Source organism: Patella vulgata, chromosome 6, assembly GCF_932274485.2.
Source record: "Patella vulgata chromosome 6, xgPatVulg1.2, whole genome shotgun sequence".
Lineage (NCBI taxonomy): Eukaryota > Metazoa > Mollusca > Gastropoda > Patellidae > Patella > Patella vulgata.
Window position 1 is genome coordinate 50701399 of NC_065884.2, and position 24558 is coordinate 50725956.

Here is a 24558-nt window from a genome sequence, read left to right on the forward strand (position 1 = left end):
TCTCCAAACGTAACTGTTGTCAATACATAAACTTCTATAGGATCTTCGGGTTTCTTACGAAAGACATAACGATGAAATCTAGAGTCATTTGGATTCATTCTAACAGCTTGAAACATTTTACTAATGTCTGCGATTACTCCGATTTCATAATCTCGAAAACGTAAAGCGATATCAAATAAATCAGTGTTCATGTTATGACCTTTGGCAAGATAATCATTGAGAGAATGTCCTTGAAATCGAGCCTTTCCGTCGTAAACTACTCTAACAGGCGTAGTCTCTGAATCTTTGATTACTCCAAAATGAGGTAGAAACCACATCTTCTTGTTGTTGGATATGTCTGCATCAAATTCCATCGTTGATATAAATCTTGCGACTCCTCGAGTAACTTGATCATCCATTTGTTTGCAGTATAAATTTCCCATTCTTTCGGGCGATTCTTAAATTGTTTCTCTAAATTCTGGAGACGTTTAACAGCGTAGTCGTAGTTATTCGGTAAATCATTCGGTGATTTCTTCCAAGGAAGGTTAATTTGATAAACTCCATCACACAATTGTGTTACGCTTTGTTGCATTTCGTCTGTCGCGATTTTCTCTTCAGCTTCAATAGAACATTTACAATGTTTAGGTTCAATTCCCATCCGTTCAATTCCTAAAAAATCTTCTATTTCACTAATTGCTGTTACTTGAGTAAAGTTTATTAAAACATTAGATTCGGTTTTAGTGTTACGACCGCCTTGAATATACCATCCTAAGGGACATCTTGCAGCAATTGGATCATCTTCTGTAGGACCTTTGACGTATTCTTGTGCTGTCAACAAATCACTATTTTCAACTCCAAGAAGAATGTCTATTGTCTCAGTGGTTGCTTCATCAATTTCAACACCTGATAAATGTGGATACTGTTGAAGTTGTTCGTTCGTAACGATGGGCGTGTCACCGCAGGGATTTTCCATCTCTGTAAGGCGAACTTGTCGTGAAAATTTACCATCTAAACTTTCAATAACACATTCTAAAACTCGTAAACGACAGGTTATAAAATCACCTCCTACTGTAGTAATGTTAAAGTCTTGCATAAGTGCTCCATCGCGTCTTTTGATGATTCCAAAACGTATGAGCGAAATCTGACTTCCAGAATCGAGTAAAATTCTAACGATAAAACTTCTAGAACCATGACGTAATCTACCCATGACGGTTGGTAATACACAAGAAATAAAGTTAGAGTTTATTTTGGGAATTAACATCGAATTAACTCGTTTCTTTGTAGGTGTAAATTCTGTAGTTTGTTCATTTAAATTAGAAGTCGTTTGTCCCTGTCCGTCGTAATGTTGATATCCTTCAAGCCCATAAACACGAGGACAGATTGACGAGAAGTGAGTGTCAAGTTTACAAGCAGGAATCTGACATGGTTGAATAAACTGGCACTGTTCATATTATAAGGCGGTTTACCAGATATACAGTTATCATGTCCACATCGATGACATATACCATTCTTATTCATGATTTCAAATTTCTCAAGCTGTGAAAGTGTCTTAAATTTATGACACCCTTTCAGATAATGATTTGAGAATTCTGGGTGAAGTGGGCATTTCAGAGGTTTAGAGTCGGCTGTTTTCGCGGTGTCTCTATCCCTGTTACCACTCTTATCTCGGCTTATACTTGGCTGTTGACTACTAGTATTACGGTTATAACCAGGGGACATCGTTGAGAAATTCACAGATTTATTAGTCCTCTGAAATTTCTGATAATTATTAGGTGATCTACTATCACGTGATTCGATAACTGGACCTTTAGCTTTCTTAAGAAAAATTAATTGCGAGTGTAACCACTTTATGAGACTATTCAGAGAATCGTCTATGTTGTCATTACGAACCTTCTGAAGGAATAAAATACGATGTTCTTCTGGTAATTTGCGTCGTATTTGGGTAACCAAAACTCTTCCACTAAGATCTGCGCTTTTGCCTAAAGAGTCCATTTGAGTTTCAAAGTTCTGAAGAAATTCTACAAATTTTTCCATTCCACTAAGATTGGTTCTACCTTTGACCTCATAAGAGTTGATATTCTCTAAATCTGTCATAAGAGCTTCTACAACTTGATCTTCATCACCATACGCTTCATCTAATATCTCCCAAGCTCGTTTAATACCACTACAAGCTTTAATCTTATTTCTCTCTCGTGAACGTTCCATAGATTCTGTCAGTTGATAAAAACATTCTATATCATTGAGACTCTGCGAATAATGTCGAAATTGTTCCTTAAATCTTCTGTAATCTCGTATGTCACCAGAAAACGTTGGAAATTTCAATTTAGGCATCCTAGCATGTACAGGTTGCGGGGTTGGTGTAGGCCTTACTTCTTGCTGGGCATGTTTCTCATCCTCGATTAATATTAAACGTTTAATCAACTTGTGAACAAGCGGAATAGCGCTGTTGCTTACATCTGAAAAATGATTTTCTTCGGCATTTGCAATTTCCTGTTCGGCTTTATCCATATCATGTTCATTACTGAAATCATCAGGCTTCAATTCAGCACACTTGAGTCCAATCACTTGATCATTTGTCCACTGTAGAACATCTAAATTTTCTCTAATAAGATCGGCTAATAATTTATATTCTTCGTGAGGAATACCTTCGCCAGCGAGAAGGAGCGAATTTCCATCTTTCATAAGATTGGTAAGTTTCCTTTTAGCGTTTCCGCGAAGCATTTTAGCCTCTCGAATGGTGTTGGGTACTTCCATAGCTGATGTGAAATTTCGGCTTGTCTTGTACGGTAAATATACGAATAACCACATGCTTTTGTTTGTATTGAGTCACTGTAGTTGATAACAATAAACCAGCGGTGAAAAACAACTCACAGAATGACCAACGTAAACAATGTCAGTGCCGATTCATAAGTACGTTCAAATCAAGTACAACATCCATACAACGTTGCCGGATTTTCTTCACTAACAGATTGAAAAAGCTGTCATAAAATGCGATTTAAGACTGAATAAAACTTACTAGGTCCACATTGAAACAATAGAAATAATCAAAAACAAAAGTCATTCATTGAAACTTCTGATTATTCAAAATGTATTAAACATCATACATCAAATATTATTTTTTCAATCGTGGCGAATCCAGCCTCAACTGTTGTGGCAACTGATCTACAAATTTTTTCACCAAAATAAAACGAAACGAAAAATTATAAATTGGTAAAATAAAATATTTTCAATAAATTAATGTTCATTCTAAGACAGACAGTAGAGGCTCATCAATAATTTCACTAAAACATATTTAACCACAAAACAATACTGGCTATATTTCGTTGGATTGTTATGCCTTGATTAGAAACAAGGTTGATTTTTTCAAGAAAATACGACATTTTCGCTGAACTTTAATGGCTAACACCAGGAGCAACCCAGAGAGCTGGTTAGCGATCCAGCGTCTTACTCACTTAGCAACCGCGGCTACCCCAATAAATAGGATGTATAGGTAACGAAGTTAGCTGTCACGTTAACGTCAGTAAAGAATGAGATTGATTTGAACATATCGTATCATGGTGTAGAAAAGTCAGCAGCGTGTGTATAAATGATTTGATAAATGGTCTTATGCCATGAAATATAATGAAATGCATTCGTGAGTAGATGAAGTAGATTATCTGAGTGTCACTAAAGACCATTTCTTGTTCATGGCAGCTCATCAATAATAATACCATAATATTTTATATTTTTTATACATAATTTAAAGGCACGAATCGCCATCACATAGTAATAATCTACACACTCAATACAGTCCTAAGACCATTTAGAAAAAAGAGCTAAATTTTGGATGTTTGGGTTTGGCCCGGTTCACTGATTTTTAATTGCCTGGAATGCTAATCTAAACAATATGTCCAACCTGAGTGGCATTATTGCTGATATAAATAGTCCAGTTAGATAAGTGTTGATAGCTATAAACCTGCCATTGTGAGTATCAAATGACAACATTTTAATTTCTAAAATAAAAAGCTCTTTTTTATATAAATCATATTTATTATCGATGATGAGGTTGATAGATAACAGCTTAACACTATTATATACAAATTACTCAATATGACACTTGAAGAATAGCCTAAAAGTATGTAATACAAGGTTGTGGTCTCTTTCGAGGTAAATTTAATATCTGATTGACTTTAAATTAATATCCGTGTTTACAAAGAATCCTATTGATTTTCACCAAATTCCGATAATTACTGCCAGAGTTACATATATCGCCCTTTATCACTTTGAAAAATCTGGTGGACGCTCTAGGGGCTAAAGTTAATATCCGATTGACTTTAAATATATACACAGTCTTTAAGGTCATCAGACGAAGAAGCCTGTTGATTTTCAACGATTTCTGATAATGACTGCCAGATAGTTATCAACTGATTGATTTTATATTCATACACCGTGTTTACGCCTATATATAATAGTTTCGATTGACTTTAGATTGATACACAGAGTTTAAGGTCTTGAGACGAACAAGTATATTGATTTTCAATGATTTTTGATAACTTGAACAGCTAAATACATGACATTAAGTGTTTTGTATATACGTTAGCATGGGCCAAACAAATTCCAATGATTTTCTGATAATTACATAACGAGTTGTTACTCTTAATCAGATTTTAGTGTATTGTAAATATTTCATTACCGACAAATATCTCTGTTCCTTTTGATATTCACGCAAATCAGACCTAATTTCCCGTCTTATGACCCCCAATTTTACGAGAAATCACGTTTTTATCTTGTCCGATTATATGTTTATATCCCAAAGTTCTGGGTTCCAGTCGATACTTCGGACCGTGTCAGCCTGGATTATGATACCTGATTGTACGAAAAACTTGTTCTCTGTCCATCTCTTGCAAAATGTTGGCGTCTCTTGCATGGCAACGCCTGTTTCCTGAATACAGACGTTTTCATAATCTATATTTTACCTTTTCCGAACAAGATGTCAAAATGGTACCAGAACTGGCCCGGAGTTCACAGAGCATTCTCAGAATTAGGTTAAGAATTTACTCAAAATTGTTCGCCTTTTGTTAACTAAAATATAGACCTTTATAATGTATTAAATACATCAATAAGAAACTATGTGCAAAGTTTTATGTTTCTGGATCGAAGATATTTCTCATAAACAGTGATTTAAAGTTCAGTAAATTCTTAACTTAAGTCTGAGAATGTTTTGTGAACTCGGGGCCTGGTCTCCAATTCCCAATCCGCGCGACCAGGGTCACGCACCCTACTAGTATCTATTATCTAATCTGAAGTCAAAATGACATCTCGTTGGATATGTGTAAATGGCGGGACTTGTGATTTCTTGGACCACTACCGACATTTGGGATGAATATATATTAGCTCACTGAAATCAGTTTTCTCATTTAACTTCCCGACATCCATTTTTTGTCCGGCATCCATTTTTGTTCTGTGCTAAAAGGTGAGCATATTCTGTGTACAAAAATTAACGGAAACTGGACATACGTTTTCTTCGTTTTATTTTCCATCATGATATAATCCATGATAAGAAAACTATCCACATTTCATTAATAAAAAACATTTTTTTTCATTTTGTTATATCTAAACGCAGTATTTGACGATGTAGCGTCCATTCTTGTATTTACACTAGATTCAAACTAAAATGCATTGTGTTGAAATCCGACAGGGCATAAAATAAGAAAAAAGGTTAACTATACCATTTGGCATCCCTTGTTCTGGTCGTTTTTGGCTCCAAAGATTATTCTAACTATATATGGTAACACATGTCTATTACCAAACTGCTTCACAGAGATCTTCTAATATCTCTGTAACAGATGACGGTTTCGACACGTGACGTCACATCACGCGGCGTCAATCACTGGCTCAATAGCACATGCATTGTTTACATAAGACGTTACTGATTCGGGCTAAATGGTGAATTTTACTTATTTTAATACCCATTTACACTAAATAGGAAATGATTTTTACCTACAAACAATTCAAACGTCTTTATTTATTTTTCTAATAAATGTAAAAAATGTTTTAGAATTTAATTTGACGGAAGAAAAAAGTTAATATTTGGGACTCATTAAGTCGCATCGATGTCATCCTTATCAGTGATTTTAGCGGCCTTGCGAAAATTCACTGCTGATCAGTGTGGTCTGATTACTGGTCGAGAGTATTATGATTACCACATAAAAACATGGTTATGACTAATGATTACTTTTATAATTGAAATCTTAGATGTGTGTATCTACACTCTAACAACAGAATCCGGAAAAAAACGGGAACAAATTTTCCTGTAATTTACAGAAATTCCTTCAATTAACATAAATTACATTTTCAAATACAGAAAAAAAATCCTGGTAACTTTTGTTTCCAGAGCATGAAAGAGAAAAAAATTAGAGGTAATTGACTCTTCACTGTTGTAGCGTGCCCAAGGGCTTACCATTGTCATAATACGCATCCTCTTTGCGCATAAATAAGAATACGGAATATCCTTTCCTTCGTTAGACGAGAGCAAGGTAACAAAATTCGAACAAATATTTTAGAAAGTATCATTTCATTAATGCACAAAATGTGTGTTATCACTGCACATTTCATTTTGATCAGCTTTTGTTAATTAATAACGGATCACTGCCCACGCCATATTTTAGTTAAAGATTTTAAATCTCTATGACGGCACTAAATACCATTATCAACTCTTGATGAGCTTTTTGTTATAAAATAAAATTTAAAAAAAATGCCGGGATAGACACATCTACCAAAACATATACTTGTTTAAAACTAAAACAAAAGATTTTGTCAGGTAAAACCGGATATCTGTGATTTTTATGATACATGAATTGAACTATAGGTTAATATACACATTTGTCATATTCCATCTTCATGGTCGGGATACTAATAATAATGGAATGTGTTTATTGACCAATTAAGTAATAAGTCCATGCCAGGTATGGGTTGTGCATATTCCATATTTAGAATTTAGTACTGTGGTCAGTCTATGACTTAAACCAATGAGGGGTGTAAGCCCTATAAAACAGAGTGGGGGAGAATTTGTACAGCCTGTCATATCAGCCATATACTTATTTGTGAACGAGGAAAATTTGTGACTAACACTTCCTTCTAGTTACTTCAATAAAAATATAAAAAGGAACCTGAACTGTAGTTGTAATTTTAGTCACGAAAGAGAATTCAAGATGAACATAAAAGATCCAAAAGTGCTACATCAATATTTTGTAGGGGGGTTTCTTTTGGTTTCTCCCGGCAAATTCCGAAGTGCAGAATTATTGGTGAGGCCAATCTGATATTAGTCCAGTTCATCGGCATCGACCATCTCTGTATTTATTTATTTTTATTTTTATTTTTATTTTTTTCCGTTTGAAAGCTTTGCTGATTTTATCAAAGTTGACATGGGGCTTTAAAGAAAAACTCGGATTTGACATGTGGGTTCTGAAAAATTACTGCATGCTGGAATAGTAAGCACGCGTTGACATCTTTGATTTTTCGCAGATACCGGCAACCTTCAAGGATTTTAATTCCGGCAAATGTCATGTTTTGAGTTTCGTATATAACTTAATATTGATTATTTTAGAACTAAAGTTGTTAATTATGTTTAATAATGATAAATAATCGCTCTACTTTAATAAACTGATTACTTTTAAGTAGGTTATGTTCATCACTATGGCTATGACTCAGACACTGGAAATGTTCTAGGACTTCAATTACGTCAGCAACCAATTCGTGTTGATTTGTTTTACAAAGTGAAATATGGATTTTATTGATTATGGTTTTAAAACATTTATCGACCTATTACCAGCCATTGTTTAGATAACAATAGTGTACAGATTCTGTACGTGTAAATAAAAACTTATAGATCCCGTTATTGTACGACTGCATTCCGAAAGGAACGTATTTGAAGTATTCAAATTGTCCGTATCAAGTGTGTCGTGGGTATATTATGTGGGGCTTGTTTCGAGTTCAATAAAATGTTAATGTAATTGTGTCTAGTTATTATTGAATTTTTATTGGTTCATTGAGTTTTGTACTACAGTAAATAGTATACAAATATAAGAAAACAAGAGTTGAACTTGGTGAACCTTTATTTTTTATTTTGAAATCAGTACAATCAACAACAAAAGCACGGCATTGTGTATTCTGTTGCTTAGTGACATAAATATATTATTCAATCGATTTGTTGCATATGGATCTTTTACCCTTCATTGTTTTTGCCTTTATTTTTTGTGATGGGAATTGTTATTATATATTTTGTATTCAGTCACAACAGCTTATTCTTCGACATTTTCTGAGATGTACTGGGAAATTATCTTAACATCCCAGTACGGTGGCTGATTGGTATCATATCGTGATGTCGTGGTGTCGACCTTCAAAATTTCCCCTCATAACACACTGAATGATGTTAGCCCGTCTCCATTAGCCCAGTCGGAGCAGAACATTTTATTTCGTTCTGCTCCAACTGGGGATAATGGAGACGGACATACCCTATACAGACATACCCTATACTATGAGGGAAACTTTACCCGGATAGCGGTGCTACGGCCTACTCTTATATTGAATTACAACTTCCCTCACAATACACTGTTGGCGTATGCCCGTCTTCATTAGCCCAGTCAGAGCAGAACAGCAGGACGTTAAACACAATTTCATTTTATTCAATTTTCCTACTTTTCTGCACCAATCGGGCTATTGAAGATAGGCATACGCCATGCAGAGTGCTATGATGGAAATTTTCAATGGGCCGTGAAGGATTCTTTTATGTGTCCGCCAATGTGTACACAGGAGCTTGATTTTTGTCCCATCTACAATACTAGACACTGCATATTGCCAGACCCTTTGTCCTGCACTACCGACAGGGAGAAACCACGCTGCAAAATCCCGGAAAACTTTCTTGACCAACACCAGGATCAGTGTACATAATCATAGTAATGCGAAGAATATGGCCGATAACCCGACATCACGACACCACGACAACCCAACAACCCGACACCACGAAACCCGACATCACGGCACCACGACAACCTGACATCACGACATCACGACATTTTAACCCGACAATACGACATTTTACGCGACATTACGACATTTTTAATGTCGTGGTGTCGGGTGAAAATGTCGTATTGTCAGGTTAAAAATGTCGTGATGTCTGGTTGTCGGGTTGTCGTGGTGTCGGGTTATAATGTCGTGATGTTGGGTTATTGGGTTATCGAGTTGTCGCCTTATGAAGGGCGACACCACGACATCACGACATGATACCAATCAGCTACAATAAAAATATGATATTCTACCATGAAATCTTCCGCAAGTAGTTATACTATCCACGTTTTGCTTTATTAAAATTTAATCAGAAGTCAGAAGAAATATTCCTGTATAAAGAAAGACTCAACAAGATATCCATGAACTTCTGTCGATATGCATGATATTATGGTGGTTATATTTTCTATCAACATGAGAGTTGGAAAAAACAGTATCGAAATTTGCTTGAGTCATGAGAATTACGCGCGAATTTTCTAAAATCAGAAGCTATGACTATGAGACAATATTTCCATGCATGTACAGGATTCGATTGATGTGATGCCAAAATGTTGACGATGCTTCGCACCTGAGTCTTCTGACTTTACTTAAAGTAGCTAAGTCTCTAACTCAATATCATCCAAAATCTTCAACATTGAAAACACGATTTATTTGTCAAATTAAATCAACATTCATGTTGTGATCTTACCGGAAAAAGATGGCTTTTGATACCCAAAATTTAAGACAAAATAAACATTTTACCATTGGTACACAAATCGTGTACCATAATGCGCTTCAGACCCAGTTGTATCGAGAGACTCGAGGGACGAGGTTAGACACATTGCACCAAATCAAACGGCGTATGTAGACTGGAATAACCAGACGCTAGAAATTTGCACTCGCTTGAGACTGCTGGCTTATTTCGCCGAACATAACTGATTTGAAATTGGAGTATAAACGGAAACCATTGAATGTAAATCAGTTTATATACATTCATAATACAGTATTATATGTGTTGCGACCTACTTTTGTCAATTTCTAGGTCCCAAATGTTAGCGATTTAGCTCCTTTAAATGAAAGTAGGAGAAAAAAATGAATTTCAACTACTGAGTCCGCCGCTGTTATTTTAACGACGGGCGACTCACACGTGACCCGGTAACTATTTATTGTCTTTAAAATGTATTGCAAAATCGCGGTAAAGTAGAAATTAAATCAATCTGGTTAATACACAGATCCTATTTCGTTTCGTTTTTATAGTTCAAAATTTCGTTTTACTTGTCTTTACTACACTTGGACCTGGAAGAGTTGTTATTTAACTCGTGTTCTGAATGGTGTCAGGGATAAGCCAATGAAACGGTCTGTTAGGGCGAGCTTTAGGCGTGTTTTTCACGGAACTGTGGGTAATCCACTAGTAACATCAATGCTGATTGGTTAATCAAATGTCTGACGTCATAGGGTCATAAGTCGGTCTTTTGACCACTGACGTGACCTATCGCTATAACTTGTCAGATCTTCATGTAGTGTAGGCTATCGAAAGTATAAAAAAACGAAACGAAATATAGATCTGTATTTTAATTAGATTGAAATTAAATAAAATTTATTCAAGTTATTTAGTATCGGTAAATACGCAAAACTAAAGACAATGAAAGCACTCTGTTAACCTTGATTTGTTTTTTTAAATCTATAAAATCAACAACAAAAGTCACTGTGCATTCTGTTGCGTGAAAGGTTTTCAACCCTAATTGTCTCTGCCCTTTATTTTCTTTTTCTTTTTTTGTTATCTTTTCTTTATTTTATTTATTTTTTTTTTTGGACTGGTATTGTTTGTATATATTTTGTATTCAACCGTAATATTTCACAACAACTTATTCTTGGACTGTTTCAGGGTTGTAGTAGGATAGAAAGTTCTCTTTCGCCTTAACATCCCATTTTTAAAGGGACAAGATTAGCTCATTATAGATTATGTTTTTTGAAGTGTAGTAATTAGCACTAACCGTACTTTCTAGAAGATATATTTGATCGCCCTAAATTAGGTAATCTGTTTACCCGTCTAAACTTATATTGACCTGTTCAGCCATCTAAACTTCTTGATCTGTTATCGTTTCGATGCTGTGAAAAACCGAGGACCAACAGCGAACAAAGAAGCAGCGAGAAACGCTACAGTTCCGGTAAAGTTCTCTCTCTCGTATGACCGACGTAACCATGGAAATTAAATTTGCAAAGCTAAAGTATTTTGTTGACAAGACTCATCCCCGGATTAATGATGAAGCAAATTAAACACCCTTTTTTGAGCACCAAAGGAATTAGGCACAAGAGTTTTTTTTCCTACGCCACATTTATCAAGCGCATATACCAGAGCCCACAAAAAGTCCATCCACAATAAACATAATATTAACTGGAATTTATTTAATCAATATTTGTCTTAAACAAATAATGGAATCTCGTGTATAGTTATCGTTGCTAAGTTACCCTGGAGTATTATCCAGTACATATAGAGAATCTCCTACCAGTCTTTTTTGATATCAAAAAATATCAACACAAGTTGATAAAGTAACAAAAAACGAGGCTCTGCCGAGTTTTTTTTTACTTTATCAACGAATATTGATATTTTTTGATATCAAAAAAGACGAGTAGGAGATTTTATTTATCACCCAATCCCTTCTTACATGCACAAATAGATAAATATAATTCTTTGCTGTAGATTTCACTTTTACTGACCATTACGGCGTAGTGATACCTCATTTTTTGACAGCAATTCAACCATTGCAAAGTCCTTTATATTTTAATAAGAAATGAACTGTTCTTTGAAAATAAAAAAAGTAGTTCCTTTTCATCTGACCAATCAAATTCATGTAAAGCGATATCTCCAAGGAGATATCGCAGTAGATTATGAAATATATCACACAAGCGATATCTACTGCAGAATGTATTATTGGGTGATAAATATAGCTAATAGGTTCTTATTAATCACAAGACAAACTCAAGTAAAAAGCAGCGAATTTGAAATGAACTGTGGTAAAAAGGTGACAGTCAACAAACAAATGTCAAGTATTTTGATATTAATATTAAACATGAAATAAAATGCAGGATGTAAATACTACTCGAATTTTCAAACTGTTCTTACATTCACGCAAAGTTGTCGAACCCACCAAAGTTTCGGGGCGTTGGTATTTTAATAAAATATGTAAATCAATCCCAACAACTTGTTAACAAAAGTACCTCTAACCTAGCCGTTTGTAAGGTTTCGTACATTGGCAGTGTTAAGCGAAAAGGTAGACTTAGCAACTCTTTTGACTATGCTTTTAGTAACTGTGGATTTAATCGTGATATAGGGATATAACTGTAAACGATTTTGACAGTAAAATAGTTCAATAGCGTAAAAATAAGCTGACCTTTGACACCCGCATAGGGGCTTACTTTTCACAGACACATAACTGGTTTGCTCGCGACCTTGCGACAGCTAAATCCCACTGAGGCGCCATTGCAGAATCTTGTCCCCTTCCTGCAACCACCCCACCACACTGCTGACGAATAAAATGAATAGATTAAATGTAAAGAAGTTCCACGTTCTACTTTTCTGCACTAATTACAGAGCTATTGAAGACGGACATACGCTATGCAGTGTGCTATATCAGGGAAATTGTGAACGGACAGCAGCACCACGGATTGGTTTTTCGTTACATCCGAACGACTAGACACTGATTAGATACTGTTCCTCGCAGTGCCTATTTAACGTTCTTTAAAATCCGAGCATTGAAAAAATAATACGGCGTATTTATCCTAAAGCATGAAAATTAGCCGATTTTTTCGGTATACAAATGAAGGCATCGTCGGGTGCAGGTGACAAGTAAATTTTCGCCTTCTCTTGAATCGATTTTGGCCGTATTTTTGGCCTGCTACCAATCTTAGATAAAGATAAATCTATCAATTCCTTCAATTGGGTCATGGCCAATTTGGTCAAGATTAAGGTTCCTTCATACATTGCAGGGCTAATAAAGGAGATGGAAGGAACTATTAAGTTCTGTCCAGGGATTTTGGCTTCTCCTTATCAATTATGTAGCTCGTTTTTCGCCAAGGCGTCATAATATATATGACGATAAAACTAGATCCTACGTGTACACACTGACGAGGACGTAAAAGAACCCGGCAAAATTTATCCCATGGCTCACTGCGTGGCGTATGTCTAGCTGTTTTCATTACATGACTGGAGCAGAAAAGTAATACGTTAAATCCCATAATCATTTCCCTGTTTAATTTAGCACCAGATTTGTTTGGAACAATGCCATTTAAACCAGTGTTCTCTACAACGTCTTCTGTATACTGTAATTTGATGTATTTGATATTTGCAGATGGATGTGCCTCTGGTGAAACTAAGAATCGGTGTGGATTTTGTACTGGTGGATCATCAGGTAAAGCAGCTAACCATGGTGTTGATGATTGTAATGGAATGTGTACAAATGCTGCCAATTATAGAAATGCTACTGACTGTGCTGGTACCTGTAATGGAACGGCATATATGGATACTAGCTGTTCAGATGAATGCATTGGTAAGATTCTTGATCTATAAAGTTCATCGTCATTTAGAACAAGTGCATATTTAATTTAATGGTGCTTCCGGCCAAGAGTACTTGCAATTAGCCTGCCAGACCAAAACATTTTAAATAATAGGTCGAATACTAGTCAATAGTGGCTTCTACAAAGAGTTTATTTTTAAGATTAGTCAATAGTGGCTTCTTCAAAGGGTATTTCCAATTTTAAGATTATTCAATAGTGATTCCTATACAAAAGGCATTTCCAATTATGACATTAATCAATAATCATTTCTACAAAGGGATTTCCAATGATGAGATTATCCCGTGGTGTGTCCGTCTAAGAGCATCTTCAATTATAACATTAATCAGTATTGTTTGTACTCCCTCCCCACAAGAGTATCTTTAATTTAAACATAATTCAATAGTTATTCAAGCCAAGGACATTTTAATACTATTCAAGAATTATTACGGTTATTTTATGGTTCTTCCGTTCAAGAACTTAGATTATTCAACAGATATGCAGACAAAGGGTATCTTTAGTTATTTGGCGCTTTCGACCAAAACAACGGAACCCATAAATCTGAAATGTAAAGATTTTAAGGTTAAAATCAACTTTTGGAGGCCAAAACCGAGAATAGAAGTATGGACGTCAACGTCTGTGGAATTTCGAAAGAGTGTGCATGTGATGTCGAGAATTTTAAGAATAAAAATTAAGCAGTTAGTGAAAAATTCGGAAGCAAAAAACAAACTTAGTTGTGATTCTTATAAAGAATAATTGATGAAGACTGGTTCTTTGATTGGGTTTTTTATTTTGTTTTTTTTTATATATATTTTCAAGGTGGTAGCACTGGTAAGCCAAGCAACTACTCTAGAGATTGCAGTAATACATGTGACGGTACTTTTGTTTTGGATACTTGTAACTACTGTAGAGCACCATACAGTGGATTATATGGCAGTGAATTCAAAGACTGTAATGGAGATTGTGTCACTCCAGGTAGGATTTAATTATGTTGAAATAACATCAAATATTATATTGCGTTCATTTTGTTTTTTCAAAATTCCACAGATTCAGTATGGGAATATTTAATACAGAATAGTTTGTTCCGTGATTTATTCCTATCAGGCAGTTTGGCGTATTTATGTAAGAGGAAATCGGGTGGGGGGGGGTATGCAATCATCTTTAAATGCTATGCTATTGTTGAAAATGTGCGTAAAAAGGGGCGAATTGCCTGATGTTTGATCTTGTGGTCAGAATCTGGCTCTTGTAATTTGAATCACCGAATTAAGACAATAATTATTAGATTGTTAAACAATTTCCATTTCATTTTGAAGCTCAAGTAAGTTCAATGGCTGTAGTGAACGATTGTGGTATATGTACAGCAGGACAGACAAACAAACCTAGTTCAGCTGGTAAAGATGCATGTGGTGTGTGTTCAGGTGACAACTCAACTTGTAGTGATTGTGAAAATGTTCCCAACGGGTCAGTTTTAGTATTTATATTCTTTTTAGTTCACAGATATACATACATGCACAAAGAAATTATAGAATAATAACTTCAGTCAATTATAACGTTATTATCAAGAAACAATATGAGTTCATATTATTACATATATTTTATTCTTACCGATTTATAATATACTATTCAAAAAAAGTAGGGGATATTTGATTTTTAAGTGTTATTAAAGTCACCTAATGAAACTGACGAAGAAACAAATGACAAAATGAAATAAAGTTCACATTCATCGATTTATTCCAAATGATCGTTAGACTAAGTAAGGCACAGATTGACCATTATAAGGGTAAAATGATACCCGGGGTCAAACAGCAAAGTTACCACAGCATCACAACCAAGTCAGTAACGGGTAAATCCTCCTCTGTTTGCCAAACAAGCATTGATCCGACGTGGCATACTCCTAATGAGACGTCTAAGGTCATTTTGGTCCAGATTGTCCCATTCCTGTTGCAACGCAGCAGCAAGTTCTTGGACATTGGCAGGACGTTGTTGACGTTGACGTAACCTCTGTCCAAGCATGTCCCAGACATGCTCGATGGGGGAGAGGTCGGGACTCAGTACTGGCCAAGGTAATGTGGTGATGTTCTGTTGTTGGAGGTAACCTGTAACGATCCTGGCCCTGTGACATCTTGCGTTGTCATCCTGGAAGATGAAACGGCGGCCATGACATCGTGCGAACGGCACAGCATGGACTGCCAAGATGTTGTCCCGGTAGTACTGGCCTGTAACACGCCCTGCAACAACATGTAAAGCCGTTCTTCGAGCAACAGTGATGCCTCCCCACACCATTACAGAACCACCCCCAAATCGATCATGTCTGATGACGTTAACGTCTTGGAAGCGCTCGTTTCGACGACGCCACACCCTCCTACGTCTGTCCAAAAAATCAACAGTGAACCTTGACTCATCTGAAAACATCACATTGCTCCAGCGTCGATTATCCCAGTGTTGACGATCCCTACACCAACGACGTCTTGCCTGAATGTGATGATCTCTCAAACAAGGGATCACGCGAGGACGTTGGGCGCGAAGGTGACCCCTATGCAGTCGATTCCGAATCGTCTGGCCACTCACTCTCACACCAGTGTCTGTTTGAAGACGAGCTCTGATCTGATTTGCTGTGATGACACGATTTTTTAAGGCCAAGGTACGGATAAATCGATCCTGGGCTTGAGTTGTCGCCCTTGGTCGACCTGAGCGTGGTCTGTCCTGTACAGATTGTGTATCACGGTATCTGGACCATAGCCTGCTTATGACAGACTGAGAAACATTCATCGTCCGCGCACAACCGCCTGTGTTGTGCCGATCTGTAGCATGCCAAGGGCACGTAACCTTTCATTTTGGGTAAGCCGACGCATATCAAAATTTGTTTTCTGGTCACTAAAACAATTAAACTGATGTTTCCACCCTGGAATTCAATGCCACAATGACTGTAACATTCAAAGTCAGAGTCGTGCAAATCTTGGGTTGGACCCCCATGATGATCCCAAGCATCACCTGCATTCCGTGCGGTAGCTATTGGTGCGTTTGGGCGTCACATGTAACTGGAAATGTTTCTTCTGTTAGGTTCTATAGTGACTTTTTTCGTAGTCATTTGCATATTTTAGTATTATGCCCCCAAAATCAAATATCCCCTACTTTTTTTGAATAGTATATAACCTATTACCATAGGAACTTTTGGGTATGGCACTGTGTCAAGTGGCATGCTTGTGTGTAACATAGAGTAGGGTTACCCGCCCAACCTCGTGGGTCCCCCTCCACCCACACTGCTAATGACACTACATGCAAGCGAATTATGGAAAAACATTCTACCATATTAGTCTCGAAATGACCTAGTTGAGGGTAAGCCCCATTTCTCCCCCTCCCTTAGCTAGTTTACGTAAATTTCTTTGAATATAAGACTAATTTAGAAAAAGCTCTATGTTTCTCATTGCTTATTTATGAAATACATGAGGTGTGTATTGACAAGAAAACAAAATAAAATCTACAACCCTTTGTAAATACGACAATATAGACATCCATCAACGAACATTATTGTTCTAAGATATTGATAAATAAAAACCTAGACTATTATTTCTCTTGTGGAACAGTTATATCAAGATAAAACTATATGTAATTGTTTATAATTAACCGTGTGGAAATAGTATTATTGATTGAAATTTATGATAGAAAATTAGAACGAAAAATGGGGAACTAGACTGTGAAGTTTTGAATTTGGACTGGCAAAAATCAATCTGTGCAGCGAGGCGAATTAAGGTATAAAACTAGAAAAGACTAAACAAAGATAATAAAGTATAAAAACTAGGATGGAATTTTAATTTATAAAAAACTAAAATAGAATAAAACAAACAGAATAAAGTATAAAACTAGGATAAAATAAACTAAAAAAGAATAAAAGAAAACTAAAGGATTAATGCAGGATAAAGTATAAAGTATAAAACTAAGATGAAATAAAACAAAAAGATCAAAGAATAAAAGAAACTAGGATAGAATAAAACAAAAAGAACAAAATATAAAACTAGAATAAAATAAAACTAGGATGAAATGATAGGGTAGAATAAAACAAAAAGAATAAAGTATAAAACTAATATAAAATAAAACCAAAAGAACAAAGTTTAAAAATAGAATGAAATATGTCTAGGATAAATAAAAAAGAATAATGTCGAAAACTAGGATAGTATAAAACAAAAAGAATAAAGTGGAAAACTAGGATAAAATAAAACAAAAAGAACAAAGTATAAAACAAAAAGAATAAAGTGGAAAACTAGGATAAAATAAAACAAAAAGAACAAAGTATAAAACAAAAAGAATAAAGTGGAAAACTAGGATAAAATAAAACAAAAAGGAATACAGTATAAGACTATGATAGAATAAAGCAAAAAGAATAAAGTAGTAAACTAGGATAAAATAAAATAAAAGGTATAAAACTAAGATAAAATAAACATAACAATTAAAAAAAAAATCATATTAAACTAGGAAAAAGAAATCAGGAAGAATAAAGTATAAAACTAGAATAGAATAAAGCAAAAAGAATAAAGTAGTAAACTAGGATGAAATGAAACAAAAGGCATAAAATTTGGATAAAATAAACAACAAGTATAAGACTAGGATAAAATAAATCAGAAAGAATGAAATATTAAACTAGGATAAAATAAATCAGATGGGATAAAATATAAACTAGGATAAAACCGATGCCCATGACCTTACGCAATTTTCGTAAATTTCTTTGACCATAAGACTGAACCATAGACTTCCATTTCTCTTGTGGAAAAGCTACATTAAGATAAAACTATGTAATTGTTTATAATTACCCGTATGGAAATGGTAGTATAGATTAAAAGTTATATAGAGCGCAGAATGTCGAAAATGAGTTATTGGGGTAAGTGCTGGATAAAGGTACAATTTGCAGTTGTGAGTACATTTTGTGGTGGAGGATTTAGACGATTTTGTTTGTAAATCATTCTATCACATTTGATATTAAACAGTACAAGAAAAGTGTGTTAGCTATTCTAATTCAAAACAGAAGTGGTATCAAGTGTTCTGCAAAGTTTAGCAAAACCGGGGAGACACTGTAGAACATGGAGTATGGAACCGGCTGTTCACTAACCAAGTCGTCTCGGGTTTCACCACAGTTTTAGCCGAAAGAGTTCCTCAGGATTTTCCAGCCGGTTTCTCCTTGTCGGTGGTGCAGGACACGATGACCTGGCAGAACGGAAATCTAATTGTTGGATGGTGCGAAAAACTGTGGTACCGTTTATACCATTGACGCCTGACAGCATGTTAAAGATCTCCAGAGCACTCTGCATAAATCCAGTTGGCGCAAATAAGTAAGACGTAAAGCCCCATTTCACTTCATTTAACGAAAGCAAAGCGATTTAACAGAACGAAAGTAATGCCAGATACTTCAATCTTCCGTAATGCAATCAATTGTTTGTTTGAATATCCACGAGAAAAACTACTGAATAGCTTACACAATACTAATAATTGGTGAAAAAGTTTCAAGAAAATATAATATGCATTATTTATTAAAACATGCGTTCAATTCTGAGAAAGTTTCTCATGAAATATGATATACTAGTTCTTTTGTATTTGTTTACCAATGCGTATGTGATATCATAAAATAGTCATAGCAGAAGCTTTTGATGATATTAAATCTGATATTCGTTGCCATGCCATTCAATCAACGCTGTTGTTTTTGAACCACTGGTACTAGAACACATCACGGTACGTAGATATATTATATGTTCTCCAGCCATCCGTTCGTAAATGGCGGAAAGAAGTTAATTGCGTTCTATAATTCGTTTACTGTTTAGGACAATTATATTGGTAAAAAGACTTATTGTGTTTGTAGTGTAAAGACACCAGATATCAATGGCCAATGAGAAGCACTGTCTTTTTAGTCCGTATATTGATCTAGTGTTTGTTGTTATCGGTTACCAAAATTAACATTTCAATAACAAAGACAAAACATGACAATCTATTGATTAACTACATCCAACCTAAAAGCCTCCATGTGCCAAAGGGCTAATAGGCCTTTACTTTCCCCGTAGACTGCCCGTAGTGTCGCGTAAGGCGGGTTGTGAACTAGGCTTTAGGTTAGATGCCATCTTGATCTTAATACAGATGTTGATAGATACAAATGAGTTAATCATCCATAGCAGACTTATGTCACCATGATTGTAATCATTTTTATACCCCCACATTTTCATGTGAACGTATATTGTCGTCGCCCTTGTCCGTCCCGACGTCCGTCCGTCCACAATTTGTTTGTGGACACTCTACAGGTCAAAATTTTTATTCGATGTTGACGAAACTTAACATATAGGTCTATCTCCCAACGATCTCGTTTCCTTTCGATTATGGCATATATCGGACTATAACTTCATGGATTATGGCCCATGATTGTACGAAAATCACTCTTTAGCTTGTGGACACACTAAAGGTCATAATTTTCATCTGATATTGATAAAACTTGAAATACATGTTTATAAGCAAAAGATCTTGGTTCCTTTCGATATTCGCGCATATAACCTGAATTATGGCCCTTGATTGTACGAAAAATCGCATTTTCGCTTGTGGTCCCTCTAGAGGTCACAATTTTATCCGATTTAAAAAAAACGTTTGAATGTATCAAATAGTGTAAATAATATATGGTATATCAAGGTTGTGGGCCCTCTAGAAGTCACAATTTTGATCCGATTTTGATGAAACTTTATAACCCAGAGATCTTGGTTCCTGTCGATATCATATTCCTAAATCAATGGCCCAAGAAATCCCTCTCTGGCCATTGCCAGTGTGTCTATTCTTCCCGTTCAATCAAATATATCCCAAGTACAGCAACATGACAGCCCTTCGTTTAAGCTGGGGTCTTCCCTAAAACTTTGGACAGTGATTAAGGTATTCAAAACGGTGAAAGTATTGTTCGTCTCCATACAGTATTGTTTACATTGTATCCGTGTTGATAGAAATATTCTGCTATGCACTGGTTAATTGGGCATAATAAAATCGTGAGTCATGACGTAACGTTATGTAAACATATTTGGTCCAATTTGGAGCTCTGTTTAAAGCGTAATGATATTGTTACGCAGTTAGCTATTGGTTGTTAATCCGACTATTGACCAGCCATAATTTGGAACAGAAATTTGCTTCCTTTACAGCAGTGTTAAGTGGGATTAGCTTTAATGTGGACCTATCTTGCCTGGTAGCCACTGGTTGTCGCCTACAGGCTGCAATTCTTAATGGATCGTCTTATACCCAAAGAATTTTTGGGTAGAGCCACGTCCAATTTAATTTTTGTGTCTGTGTGTCGCCTACATGCTGCAATTCTTGACAGATTCTTTTTTAACTTTGCTTACCCCTTCTTTATACCCTAAGGATGACCCCTATTGTTTTTGGTGAATGCCCGATCCCCAGGGGCAGAACCACGTCAATTTTTGTCTTTGTGTGTTACCTACAGGCCACAATTCTTAATGGATTGTCTTGGAACTTGGCGTATGTTCCGACCCCCAAGGGACAGAGCCACGTCCAATTTTTCTGTTTATCGTATACAGGCCACAGTTCTGAAAAGATGATCTTGGAACATGACATATGTATTCCTCCTTATTGCCTAAGGACGGCAACTATTGCTTTTGGTGCTTGCCCTGACCCCTAGGGGAGAGTCACGCCATTTTTTTGTGTTTAGCGTCTGAAGGCCACAACTCTGAATGGATTATCTTGGAACTTGGTATACTTATACCTTATACCGTAACGACGGCAGCTATTGATTTTGGTGCATGGTCCGCCCCGCTTGGGTGGTGCCACACCCACTTTTTGTCAATATATTGTTTGTAAATAATCTACAGGTTGCAATTATTAACAGATTTGGATCAAATTCGGCATGAACCATCATAGAGTTGTACCTATTTATATTGTTCCATATCCAACCCTCAGGGGCAGAGCCACGACGCTCAATTTTTGTGTTTATCGTCTGCAGGTTGCAATTCTGAATGGCTCATTTTGGAACATTGCATATTTATTTCATATAACGTAAAGACAGCAATTATTTATTTTGGTGCATGCCCCACCCCCAGGAAGGTGGACTTATATTGCAGCGGTACCGATGCTCTTGTTTTATGATAAACTATTTTCAATCACACACTCTGCATTGTTCATGGATGTAGAGTATATAAACATATTATATTACATGTAACATGTGATAATTCCCAGGAGGTATAACGATAATATTGCGAAATATATACATCCTCCGTTGTCATGTCACGTTTTACATGATAAACATCATGCAAAATGTTTACATTGATTTCTTTCGGTGCAGTTTTTTCCTAAATGTTTTAAAATGTCATTAAAGGACCACAATCCTGCTGATTTCCATCTTTATTTTAATTTAATTTGGTTGGATTAAACTTCTAATGAATTTTAAAATTGATGTTAACTAACTCAGTTTAGTGTTCAGTTTGAAATTAGGATTTTCTGCATAGCTGCCGCATCACTATGCTAGAAGGTTGAATAGAAAACACCAACTTGCCCAATTTTTCTTCTATATGCAGACTTTTTGGATTGTTCGGAAATTTCAAGATATGTCAATGGCTTAAGGCTTGATATTATGAGAAATTAAATGGCATAAAATGTCATTTAATGTCCTAATTTACTGCACCGACTGGGCTAATGGAGACGGGCATACACCATACAGTGTGCTATAAGGGAAATTCTTCCCGCACAGCGGCGCTACGGTCTACTACTATTTCGAATTTCAACTGTCAACGGTTCTGTAACGTGCATGTCAAAACGAATATACGTTTTCCCTTAACAAATTTCAGGGTGTACATTAATGACAATGTTTTAATACTAGATATATGAATAAATTATTTTTTTAAAATATCTGCATTTTATAAATGAAATGTTTTAATACCGCTTAATACTGCAGTTATACCCAATGGTGTAGATAGTCTATGTATTTTTAGATATCTGAAAGAAAATGGCGGGCCATCATACACTTTTCCAAAGGGAAACCATGGCTGGAAAATCCCATGCTTAAACTTGGACCAAACCCAGGACCTCCGGGTTAGTGACCAAGTGTCATACTTACTCAGCCACTGATTCACTTTAACATTTTATGACTAACATATGTACTACATAACAAATATCTCACGGATACTATCTGGTCCATTGGTTTCAACTGAAACGTTTCGTGACACTTTTCAATTGAAAAATATCTGTTATTTTAGGAATGCATGAGCTCTTGTGTTTTAGAACTATTGATTATCAATAAGATGACATTATATAAACATAAACTAAGTAGAATTGTGTGCGTCACAAAACCATCTTTTACTGTTTTATTATGACTTGGATCATGTCAAACTTTATATTATTCAAATAGTTTTGGATTCCTCTCTCTATATTTTTATTCTGATTTGATTTTATCGTACTTACAACTGCATGTTTAATTACAGTGTTGTCTGAAGGTTGGGGGAAAGGCAGTGGTCTAATGAATGACTTTTATCTCTTTAAGTCACAGGTCGATCCTTGGGGAGTAAGGTTGCTTGCCTATCCTCACCAATTTTAAAGATCCTATCGAAATGACCCCCCCCCCCCCCACACACACACACACACCATCACACACACGCACACACGACACACACATACACGCACGCACATGTGTGTGGGTGGGTGCGCACGTGCGTGCGTGTGCACACACACACTGGAAAATCCTGCCCCTGCCACTACATATAAATACATCTGTAACCGTTCTTACAGGTTTAATGATTTAGCAAAAAAAAATTTAAATGAAGCAAAATATTTTTTTGGAGAATGTAGGATGTATTTTTTATATATTGGCCACAATCATAATTTCATCTTAATGAATTATTGGCATTTGTTGGGTTTTCAGAGGAAAAGTTATTGATGCTTGTAATGTTTGTGGTGGTGATGGTTCTACCTGTTTAGTGGTTTCCATGGCGATGCCAGATCATATACCATCAGCAAGCGAATCAGTGAGTATATAACTAATGCGGTTTCTAGTCAGTACAAAAGTTCCGAAGCCAAATTCTGTCCTCCAGTACACGACCTGTTTGTGATCTCAGAAGGACAATAACGTGTACGTTAGTACTATATGGACTAGTACTATATTCTTAATCCGAAAGAGTGATTGGGTGGCTTAAAGGGACAATAACACTCTTGCTGGCTTGAAAGCTCCAGAAAATAAATAATATCTCTATCTAAGTACTAGATGTTTAAGTGTCCTACCTGTTGTGTAAATTATCCATTACATCCTATTTTACTTGTCCAGAGGGTTCGAAAATATTTTTAAATCGAAGTTTCATTTGAAAAGGTTTACGTTAGACGTTTCAAACCATTATGTTGAATTTTTCAAAATTTTTAAATAAGGTGTGTTAAGGTGAAATTTGTATCATCAATTAATTGAAATACTCTAAAATAGTACAATTTGTTGACCAGAATAAAGATTGGGACACATTATTCAGTTACAACAAGAGTGGTATTGAGCCTTTAATGGTCTAAAATGTACACTAAAGACAACGGTCTGTCATTGGGTAGGGTGGCCTGCCAACCTCGTGGGTTTTCTCCAGGTCCCCTGGTTTCTTACCTCTGCTAAAGACCGCTACGCGCAAGCGAATTATTGAAAATATGTTGTTACCATATGTTAATTCTGAAATGGCCTAGTTTGTGTTGAGTGATTGTTAAACCCTATGTCTTTCTCTCTCGCTCTCTGTCTAAACATGAAGCATGATTGAAATTAGACCGCCAGCACAATGACTGCTTGAGTTATTTTAATATAAACATATCATTACTGTTTGTCCAACTGTGTGCTCTGATGTAATTTTTTTTTTAAGACTCTGAATGTAGCCGGTGGAGGTTTAGACAAAGCAAACTTAGAATGTTATGTAAAAACCTCGACTGGTCCCGAAGTTCCTGTTTCAATAACAGAAAAAGTCAATGCTCAAAATATAACAGTTACAGTACCATCCACTATAACTGCAGGTATACCACTTTATTTAGCTT

At 35.8% G+C, this 24558-nt stretch overlaps 1 protein-coding gene across 1 annotated transcript in view; it reads left to right on the forward strand.

The window, feature by feature from the left end:
• LOC126823605 (mucin-4) overlaps window positions 1–24558 on the forward strand; it is a 69730-nt gene that overhangs the window by 12782 nt on the left and 32390 nt on the right. The window contains exons 2-6 of the mRNA XM_050552531.1: window positions 13350–13547; window positions 14371–14526; window positions 14865–15012; window positions 23429–23531; window positions 24390–24537. Of these exons, the coding sequence (XP_050408488.1) occupies window positions 13350–13547; window positions 14371–14526; window positions 14865–15012; window positions 23429–23531; window positions 24390–24537 (753 nt within the window). The remainder of the gene's footprint in view (window positions 1–13349; window positions 13548–14370; window positions 14527–14864; window positions 15013–23428; window positions 23532–24389; window positions 24538–24558) is intronic.